General features: G+C 35.9%; 2 protein-coding genes across 4 annotated transcripts; one reads left to right on the plus strand and one right to left on the minus strand.

The window, feature by feature from the left end:
* Positions 1–763: 763 nt before the first annotated feature.
* On the plus strand, positions 764–7,434 carry LOC7473300 (increased DNA methylation 2). 3 transcript variants are annotated; one of them, XM_024584094.2, is made up of 4 exons: positions 764–1,009; positions 1,860–1,959; positions 5,364–6,389; positions 6,533–6,928. In XM_024584094.2, the coding sequence occupies exons 3-4, from the start codon at positions 5,390–5,392 to the stop codon at positions 6,556–6,558; spliced, it is 1,026 nt and encodes a 341-aa protein (XP_024439862.2). In that variant the 5' UTR covers positions 764–1,009; positions 1,860–1,959; positions 5,364–5,389; the 3' UTR covers positions 6,559–6,928. The 3 variants fall into 3 exon arrangements, with proteins under 3 accessions (XP_024439862.2, XP_024439861.2, XP_024439860.2); XM_024584093.2 differs by lacking the exon at positions 6,533–6,928 and adding an exon at positions 6,948–7,434 and having other exon boundaries at positions 774–1,009; positions 1,810–1,959; XM_024584092.2 differs by lacking the exon at positions 6,533–6,928 and adding an exon at positions 6,948–7,434 and having other exon boundaries at positions 774–1,009.
* A 573-nt stretch (positions 7,435–8,007) lies between these two features.
* Positions 8,008–10,917, minus strand: LOC7473301 (nuclear transcription factor Y subunit C-3). Its single transcript, XM_002319517.4, has 3 exons — positions 10,775–10,917; positions 10,548–10,593; positions 8,008–9,081 (listed from the first exon to the last, which is right to left on the minus strand). The coding sequence occupies exon 3, from the start codon at positions 9,069–9,071 to the stop codon at positions 8,361–8,363; it is 711 nt and encodes a 236-aa protein (XP_002319553.1). The 5' UTR covers positions 9,072–9,081; positions 10,548–10,593; positions 10,775–10,917; the 3' UTR covers positions 8,008–8,360.
* Between the last annotated feature and the right edge of the window lie 16 nt (positions 10,918–10,933).

The raw sequence follows: 10,933 nt of genomic DNA on the forward strand, positions 1-10,933 counted from the left end.
CTTTTCCATGAGTTTGAGATAGGCCATCCATTATTTTTTATTTCTCAATTTGATTTTCATTTTTTTAGTTCTGTTTTATTGCTACAAAATAAATCATATCTTATTAAATTAATTCATAATCAAGTTTTAAAATTTTATCAAAACCTTCCTCTCTCAAGTAAATGCAAAGAATTCAAATTATTCATTGAAATAAAAATTAAAAGGATAAAATAAAAAAAAAGTTTGATGGAGAATAAAAACCAAAACAATCGTTTATCAAATGCATAGTAAATTATGAGAGAATGAATAGTGAAATGGTCTTTAACATTTTTGCTTTCACATTTAGTTATTTTGTAATTTAATTTAATGTAATAAAGATATAATTGATTCATATTTTAGTATATTTTTTCATGTCTATTTAAGAGATTTCCATCCTTACATATTCTTTTAAATGGATATTTTATAAAATATATGACCTTTCGCCTCTTTTCGAATGAAAATACCCATCAAACAACCAAATAAAAATTTAATATTCAAAACCTAAAAAAATAATTTTCATAAATTAAAAAAAATAAACATTGAAACACCATAATAAATATAGAAAACATTAAACATTAAAAAAAAGGAGAAAAGTTAAATTTTAAAAACCTAAAAAAAATAAAACTAACTTATAAAGTCTAAAAAAGAAAAGCTTATGTCTATAAAGCCTCGAAAATGGAAATATGGTTATATCAATTTTTTGGGGTGTTCCGAGTTATTAATTTTCTTACCTTTTCAAACTTTTAAAATATTTTCTATTTTCTAGATTTTCAAGTCATGTTTTGGTTAACGCTCCAGGCCAAAACAGTGTTGTGTTGTGCTGCAGGTACCTTGTATGGAGAAATGGCATGGCTTCTCTTCCTAGCTGCCAAAACTACTAAAAGACATAAACTTTCTCAAGTTTTACTATGCAAAACCCAAAACAAACAACAACCCATTATTTCGCTTCATTGCCTTTACTCTCTCAAGTCTCAACCTCTCTTTCTTACTGGTTAGTTCCTCTTACTGCTCTTTCTCTGCATACATTATGTATGCATGTGTCTTGAACACCTATTATTTCGTTCTTTGTTTTTAATTTTATGTTAGTTGTAATTCCATGTGTTAATTTTTCTTTAGAATCTGAACCTGGGGTTTGTATTTTTTTTGCTTGTATCAAAAGCAAGGATTTTGATGAGTAACCCAATTTATTTTTTACTTTTTTTATGGTTAAGGTGACAAGTGTTGTATTGCATGAATCTTTGGTTGCATGTATAATTTCATAGATGTTGATTCTCTCTCTCTCTCTCTCTCTCTCTCTCTCTCTTCATGATTTGATATCAGTTTATATATGATACAGTAAATGAACCTTTGTTATATTAATTATTGAAGTTTTTTTTTTTTTTTGGTTTTGTGTTCCTAGCAAAATCTTGTTCTTTAAATTGCTGATTTTCTTTCATTTTTTCCTCACCTAAATCCAGTTTTGCAGTCACGAGAGTCAATGATATGAAGACTGTAACTTCTTTTGCCTTAAATTTGCTGAGTTTTTTTTTGGATAAGTAACCTTGTTTTGGTAGAACTATACACAAAAAGGAATTCTAGTTTTTCAAAAATTGGAATTTTTTATGAGGTGTGGCTAAAACTTCCTTCAAAGTGGACGCCTTTATTTATTTCTTCCGTGATTCAAAGCTGGTATACTTGATTGGTTGCCAAATTTGATTAGTCTTGCTCTCATCCGCATAATAGTTCATAATTTGAATGAATTTCATGTTAAGTTGAATAATCTTTTGATTTTTATCTTATCGTTGTGGCCAGTTTTTCAATTTGTCGTTCACTAACGAGGAGAAAGCTTTTGTATTCCTTAGATCCCAGCTGGACTTGGTGGCTAGAAGTTTTCAGTAGATCATCAAGTCAGGCACCAATTCGCGGGAAAGATCCTGACTCCCGAGTTGCCCAAATATTATCGTAATCAGCCTCTTTGTGTTTTCCTTTTTATATCATCGCTTGATTTAATGTTGGTCTTAGCCCGTCCAATGATGTCATTGTTCAGTTGTGGTTACATCATGCTTTGTTTTATTGTTATTATCTACTTGCCTGCTCCTTGCTGTATATTACTGTTTATTACCCTTAGTTTTTTGTTCCTTGAGCTACCAAGGAAAATAGAGGGCCCTTGCCTTCTTAGTATTATGAACCATCTCAATTGTGCTCATTCTTGGCTAGTGTTAATGACTGATTAAATCAGTCCATTGTGTGGAAGGCGAAAGGAACAATTCCGGTTCGGGGAATTGGCAAATTGATTTGCTTCATGCATATTCTGTGTTTGTATTTATTTGATTCTCATTAACCATCTTTACAACTGGAAGAGGTTCTGGTACATTTTTAAGAGTAGTTCGTAATTCACAGAGCTTGTGAGATCAATAAAAACAAAAGGTGCCATTTTTTAGGTGGATTTAGCATCCCTCCTATATCTGTTTCCATATTTCTTCCTCAGGACCTTTGTGTGTGGGGTCGTGTAAAAACTTCTGCATATAGAGTTTTCTTTTTTTCATTATTTTTATGTGATTGTGCCACATTTTTTCTCTTTCGAATCTATCATGTCAGTGTTCAGATGCCCAAGGACAGATCAGATTCCATTTTGATACTCTTCCCATGGTTTAAAGCAATGCAGATACTCTGTCACAGCCTTGGACATGTATGTTTCAGCATGGAGTGATGTTTGTTATATTCCTACTTCAGTGATTAACTGAAGATACATATCTAGTTTGAGCCATTACAAATAGCAAAGATATATAGCTTAAAAAGTTTTTCTTGCTTTACTGAAATTTTGTGTTCCAAGGAATTGTTAATGACAACACTTTCCCCATTCACTGGAAAGATTTTGTACATGCATGTCACTTTCTTTTTTCTAATTCTAATTTAGTGAGGTGAATTATGTGAAATGCAAGGTTTCTCTTGCTCATGATCGGGTGAATGGAACATGATAAAGTTTGGTTTGTGGCCAGTCAAGAAATGTGACTGGTGTGAGTATTTAACCTTCCTTGTATGTACTAGCAAATGTGTGCTAAAATTTATAAGCAAAAACTAGCTACTAACTTTCTTTATTTTGGCTAGATGTTGCATTTCCGTCTTGATGTCTTCCAACTTGTAAATGATTCTTTGTCTAATTACTAGAAACATTTTGAAATAAGTGAAAGTATACTGGGATTGCCATTTTTTTTGGGTCCAGAGTCTTCATGAACTGCAATTGGCTAGCATGATCCAGGTTGTGGTACAGCATGGGACCTAAGAATGCTAGGGTTCTCCATGGTCATGCTCTAAATCAATGTGGTTATTTTAGAGTTGTTGATCTATCTAGTATGATGATGACATCTTGCATTCCACAGACATTGTGGTTAGACACGTGCTCTATAAATCATGAGAGTTTGATTTCAAATTCCAGTAGAAAAGAACATGAGTCCAGAAGTTGTTATCAGAGAAGCATCAGACCTCAAAACTCAGGCTTATAGTTGAGGGCCTAAGGACATGTTTTTATATCCTTAAACACACTTCTATGCAGAAGTCATTTGGTTTGAATATGTGAACCTAACATAGATGTGCTGCCACTTTGTGTTGAAATTTATTGTAACATTGGGGGTTTGAGGCCTGAAACATCTGATCACCCAGTCATAGTTTCTCTAACAGATCATTAGAAAGCACTAAACCTAAAAGCTCAGGCTTGTAGTTGAGGGGCCAATTGATTTGTTTGTAGTTGAGGGGTCAATTGATTTGCTTGTACTTCTACTTATAACTAACCTTTTTATCATTTTCATCTTCAGTCGTACTACTCACATCAGCTGTTACATTAAGTAGTGGACCCTAGTGACGGATCTTTTTTGTTACATCTTGTAACGGAATGGGCTAGGAGAGGCACGTTAAGTAAGAAGTTTATCCTGCAATGCTAGTAACCCATTATGAAAGTTCACGATGGCATGTATTCCATGAACAAAACTCCAGCCACAATTCAAATCATCAAACTCTGCTACATTTAATTGAGTTATCTTTTCTCAGCATGCATTGTTGTTAACTGCTTTTGATTGCTCCTTGTCATAATCAGAAAACATATATGCTATTATTTGTTTAGCTATATATTTTAGGGCTAGCAGATTAAGTTGACCGTTTTCCCCTTAGGATATAGACCGAGGAGAGAGAGTGAATACTTGTGCTATTTGTTATCGTATCCTGACAACAAGTGAAGGATAAGGGCATCTGTCGACAGAAAAACCCATTGAAGAATTCAGCTCTATCAAGTTAGCAAGTTGACTTTTCACCCTTCATAGCGCTTTGCTCTGCCTAGCAACCTTTCTCCATCCCTTTGTTATCTGAGACCAGGCTAGTCATGATGAAAAATTCTGGCTGCTGAAATGGCCGGTGACCTTGAGGTGGTTATTTTTAGAGTCAAAAGATAAAGTTTCCTCAGCCATTCCCCTAAATTTATTTGCTATGGGAGTTCTTCTGATATATTTATGTCAGTTAAGCCATAGATTCAAGGAACCTTTCAATTTAAAAGTTTTATAGCTTATGTCATACCTTGCCTAATGGAATTTTATCCTGTAACTAAAAGTGCGGAATTCCAAAGGATAGTTAGACTCCCTTTTAATCATGTTATATAAGGAGTAAAACATAGGCAGTTATGTTGCTAAATCTCCATTGATGTTAGAATAGATTGATCCAGATTGTATCTATGAGTTACTATGAATATCAATGATATGTTACCATTTAAAAAACTATTTTTGCTAGTGAACAGTTGATGCTCCAATATTTTGCAAATGAATGGGTAGATGTTTGCATGCACACGTTTATGGTTTCTCGTCAATTGTAGAAGTTTGTGAATATATGGTAGTTCATGTCATTGATTAGAGGAGTTTGGCTATCTTTGATACTATACAGTGTACTCGATGTATTTGCGCTGAACTAAGTCATTTTTACAACACATAGTTGTATCATAGCCTACCAATCTGCCATCCATCTTATGATATAAACTTGAGCTCATAAGTTGTTTTAGTAATTTAGATATTTGTTCGTGGCAAAAACTTCAACAAATATGGAATGATGTGTAAAATGATGCCAGGAGCATGTGTTCCGTGAATCATATGAAAATAATATGATTAATGTAGTTTCAAATAAACATTAACCCCCAAAACAAGTATTTTTTAGGCACTGGCCTGTCATCATAAAATGAAAATAATATGATTAATGAAGATAACGTCATGTATATTTTAGGCACTGGCCTGTCAGCATAATTTTTTTATGAGTACATTAAATGAATTTTTGTCAAATTTATGAGAATCATTATTTGATTTTTTCCTAAGTGCTTTGAATTTTTAATGCAGATTCTGATTTATTATATTGCAAACATATGGATACTTCATCTCAGGCTGCAAATTCTCTTTCGACTGCGGGATCAGAATCCTTTGTTGATTCAAGTGTCATAGCCAACAATGACCAACTTTTCCTCCTTTATTTCATCATTGGAAACTTTTTTGGGCCTGATCTGAAAGAAGGACCTAAAAAATCACTGTTTCAAAGAGCAGCTGAGGGTCTATCAACTTACTTATTAGAACAACTAACTGGAGGCTACATCAAAACTGAAGAAATAGAGCATATATACCACTATGCACTTCGAAAGGCAGAGAAGCATCTTGCTCTGAAATTATCCTTGTTGCACCAATTCTTTCTAGGCAACCTACCTGCTTCTGGAACTGCCAGTTACCCGCAGTTTCCCGATATGTTTCCAACCCACCTACATCCTCATTCACTAATGGATAATAGATACCAAATTGTGTCAAATGTGATATTCATCAACAACCCAAATACCTCCCATATTGGCTCGAAGGACATTGAGAGGTTTATAAGATTAACTGGGCTCGAGAATCTTCTGCTGGATAGAGATGCAGCAAGATTTCACTCATATTTGGATGGCAGTGCTCTATATGATGTGATAGTGCATGAGGCTGGACCTGGTGTAGAATGGCCTCCTACAAGTACTCATCATTTTCATAAGAGAGCAAAACATGCAGATGGCATCCTGCAAGCCAGGGATCTGCATGTCTATGATGTGCAACCTCTTAGCTGTGTGCCATTTAGAGGTTTGCCTCCTTCTCACAGCTGTACAACATCTCTACTAGCCAGAGATTCTGGAAAATCTGCTGAAGAAAGTCCACGGATGGTTTTTCTTCCATCAGGAGCGAAAAAGGAAGAGTGGAACAGTTTGGTGGCTGCATGTAAAGGTGGACTTGCATTGACTGGTACTGCTGCAATGGGCCAGGTGCAACAGACTGTCGGGCTTGTTGATATTGGTGAGTGTGAAGATGCATACCTTTTCCGGGTGTCTCTTCCTGGAGTGAGACAAGACGACAGTAAGTATCATTAGTATGATTAAATGCTTGCTTCTTACTGAATTTCCTTTTTCTTTCCATGATGCTGTAGTTTACTTCTAGTAGATATATTGTAAGCATAAAGTTCTCATGAATCTCATAATTTTCCTTTTATATCTTATCAGCTTGTTATGCTCAAAATTGTCTGTGAAATGGAAAAATCAAATGATGTTGTAGCTTGCCATGTGCGTACCATGCAGTGATGACATTCAATTGATCTGATCATATTTCCAATTCCATAGAAAACATCTCAGCTTTCACATGGGAAGACAACATTAACTGTGTAACTTAAACTTATTGCCACCAAGATTCATAATAATTGAAGGGAACATCTTTAATTTACGCTGGCCACTCTTGTTAAAATTTCTGTGATGGTTGCTTGTTTGTTTGCTTGAAAATGCCAAACAGGTAGGGGTGATTGAACCCTATTAATTTTAGGTTGCATCACCTCATGTTTCCACTATATTAACAAATCTTGATACCTTTTCTTTTCCTTTACCCTTTGCTCAGTGTCTATTTAAACTATCCTTCTTTCTGCAGATGAATTCAGCTGCAAAATCGAAAATGATGGTAAGGTGCTGATAAAGGGCATCACAACAACAGGTGAGAAAACGGTGTACAGGTTCTCCCAAAAGTTTGAGATGCTATCCAGAAACCTCTGCTCACCAGGGCAGTTTTCTATTTCATTTCAACTGCCTGGTCCAGTTGATCCTAGTCACTTTTCAGGCAAATTTGGCTTTGATGGGATTCTAGAGGTGATTGTCATGAAGAGCATATAAAGTAGTTGATAACATAATCCCTGTACATTAGTTAGAAATGCAAGGTTCATCAAGTTCCGGAAGGACCTCTCCACCGATACAGGGAATATTATTACCATTATATGAAAAAAATTTAGATGTTTCTCTCTTTTTCAACAAGTCTTTTTTCTTCTTTATCTGATTTCGTGAGGTCAAACAACTCAAGTTTAACACGTATTGGTCCTTGAATCATAAACTTCCGTAGCACAAATCTTTGGAAGCAGCACTTAGCAGATGTGTATCAGCTGAGTACATGCTTTCGAGAATGGGAATATGCTGTTCACCAACATAAGATCAGCTCTTAAAGGGGAACAGAATACTGGTTAATTTTTTAGTGAAACAATCCACCCTGGTAGCAGTAGAGCTTGGAGATTTCAGGGGGCATATTTATTGCCCCGGTATTGCTGTACCTTTCACATTTTAATCATTCTGCGAAGAAGGTACACGAAAGAATTTATAAAGAGAGAACCGAACCAAAAACAATTAATCTGTTCAATGCTGAACAAGGATTCAAACATAAAAATGAGAGGACAACGTCCGAGAGAGAAAAAAAAGAAGCTCAATCAAGATCAGCCATAATCTTTCTTGCATGTTATTTACAAAAAGCCCTGCATCTTTTCAGCTTCATTCTCGACAACACCTTTTCATGAGGGATATTCCTTTGTGCTAGACGTTCAAAAAATGTTACAATCAATGAAAACAATTATGGAGCTAGGAAACCGAGTAAATATGGACACGCAGACATTGAAAGAATTTGGAGGGGAGGGGGGGTGGTCTAAACGAAAAGATAGAAAAATCCACACTGAGCAACCATAGTTCACATACCATAACAGAAGGATGATGTTCATGGCTCATCAATTATCACGTACATATAGGAAAGGGAAAAAAACAACAACAAAGTCTGGTCATTACATAACACCATTACTGAAATTTTCAACATCGACTGTCATCTCCATATATGGTTTTTACTAGAAAAGTAGTATGATATGCGTACTAAAATCTGGTAGAAAGGCAAGAAATATTGGCACTATCAGTTACATGAAAGCATTCCTGTACAACATACTCATCTGATCACCCTGGTCTCGGTCATCAAACACAATCCAGCGGTAGATAAGTTAAAGTGAGCTTACACTTCTGAACTTCCATGCTCCAGTTACTACTGATCTGAGGGTGACTGCTGCTGCTCTGGTCCCTGTGGCCACATATGCTGTGCCATATAGGGATGAGATTGCTGGGCATACATGGCTGGGTCTGTCACAGGCTTGCCCATTATCATCCCAGGAGTCCCGACCTGAGGTGCATGTGGATGTGGCATATAGCAGTAAGGGAGTGCATCAACAGGCCCTCCAACAGGCATTGTTCCTCTTGGGATTGATGCAAGCACTTCATCTTTCATATCCTCCCTAGGTACAATGTCAACCAGGAAATCAAAGATATCAGTCCTAGTGATAGCTGCAGCAATATCATTCTTCTGTAGTGTCCTCCTCTTGTTCTCCTCCGTGTGATTCCAAGACTGCAAGGTCAACTCTAAAATAAACATTTCACAAGCCCTGGCGAATATAACTGGTGCCTCAGCTGATATCATCTTGACATCCTCATCAGCCTTCATGATCTTCTTGATCCTTGCCAAGGGAAGACTGTGATTTTTGAAATCAGTAACTTTGTCTATTTCTTTATACTGATTTGTCCAAAAAGACTGGCGTTGTTGCTGGAGTTGCTGTTGCTGTTGCTGGTGGATCTGCTGATAGGCAAGTTGATGCTGTTCAAGCTGAGCTCCTGCAGGCTGACCAGGAACTGATCCAGGATTTGAGGCAGCAGGCATTTGGTTTGGCTGATATGGATTTGTCCCATACCCTTGCTGATCCATTTTGATCCAACTAAACACAATAATAAGCAACTTAATGACTCTGTGTTTAGCAAGATACAAGAGGAAACATGAAAAACTAAATTCAGCATTTAATTTGCACTATATAGATATACATATCATATGATTGCATGCTGAAAGGAAATTTCATGAAAGAAATTGGCTTTGCTATGAATAGCAAATCTCTGACGTGCAGAACAAGATGCAACTACAAGGCGATGCAAATCCAATTAACACTATCCAATCAGGTGTTTGAATTATTAAAAAAATGCCGCAAACCAAGTTTGTCTGATTTCAAAAACATAAACAAATAAACAATTCTCCCCAATAATATCCAAGATGCAGAATAACAGCATCATCCTTGCATTTTATCATGGATGAGCTTTTATGGATATTACCACTTCAATTAATGAGGGTATATCCCAGTATCAATCAATGACATCAATTACACTTAATTCACATTCAAGCATGGTAACAAAGGGCTTCCGCTAGCCAAGTTTTGATAGGAATACATCCTCTTAATGCTAGGAAAAGCAGAGAATCGCATAGCTGTGATGGTTCCGCAGTTAAATTCAAAAGGTGAAGTCTCAAAAATTTATGATTGCCACTTTGATGATGAAACTAATTGGAGACAGATGCATTTGGGAAGGTAGAAGACCCACCCATATCCCGACAACAACATAGTGCAATTATAGAAAGAAATTCATTACTAGATGACACTGTTCAGCTCCCAAACAGAAACAGAATAGAATTAATTTCCCAGAACTTTCCCAGTACATCTTCGATCTGCTTCCTATCCTAGAAGTAAATCGCCAAGATACATGCACACAGCAGGATCCAGACAAAATACATAGATGCTAAAATTGCTGAGGGTTAGTATAATATCTAGAAAGAAAAGAAAAAACCCAGAAACCATTACCAATAGTAAATCCATAATCACCATGATATTGACAGAGATTCAACCGACTTGCTTTTTGTTAATTTTTTTTTTTAATGAAATATAGTTTGATTTATTTGACACGGCTCTTCCAGTATTACAACATGCCTTTAGGCAATCAACCATGAGCCCAAAGCAAACTAGTGATGATCTTGATCTTCTTCTGGTAATTTTCGGTACAGGCCAAAAGGTAAAGCAAATTCCAAGTATTCTTCATAAAGAAAATCAAACAAAAGAATTGTAATTCATTTCTAGAACCACAAGCAGCATCACATCACATACTAATTTGAGCTAAAAAACCAACTCAATTAATAAAAAGGAAAAAAGATACCATACTGATACACACACAAACTCCAAAAACCAAGAATTCATACTTGCGTTGATTTCTAACCAAACAAAACAAAGCCTTTGTAAGAACACATGAAAAAGGAAAACCCAGAAGTCTTTTGGGATGGTAAAACACAAGATCGATAAAGCAAAACAACACATAGCAAGTGACATGCATGTGTGTGTCTATGAAAGAAGAAAGATTGTGGTGCTACCTTTTCTTTCTGCAGAGCTTGTTCTCTTGCTTGCAAGATCAATAACCTGAAGAAAAGCAGAACTTTTAGCAAGAAAAGAAATATGGGATCTACTTTATGTAAAATCTGTGTCCGTAAACAGATTTTTTTTCTTTTTAGTTAAGGGTTTGATGATGAATCAGCAGAGTTTTAGTCATCAGTGATGACGTTTTTGTATTTAAAATGAGTGATGTTTCTTAAGAACAAACCTCAGATTGGAAACAGCAGCTGCTTTTGCTTTGTCTTGCGTTCCTTTCTGACTCTCTTATTTATATATTGTCAGAAGTTTAACCTCTTATGGCCATAGTAATAAACCCGGCCCGGCGGGTCAACCCGGAACCCGGGTGACCCGTAGCAACCCGAGTGAG

This window comes from Populus trichocarpa, chromosome 13, assembly GCF_000002775.5.
Source record: "Populus trichocarpa isolate Nisqually-1 chromosome 13, P.trichocarpa_v4.1, whole genome shotgun sequence".
Lineage (NCBI taxonomy): Eukaryota > Viridiplantae > Streptophyta > Magnoliopsida > Malpighiales > Salicaceae > Populus > Populus trichocarpa.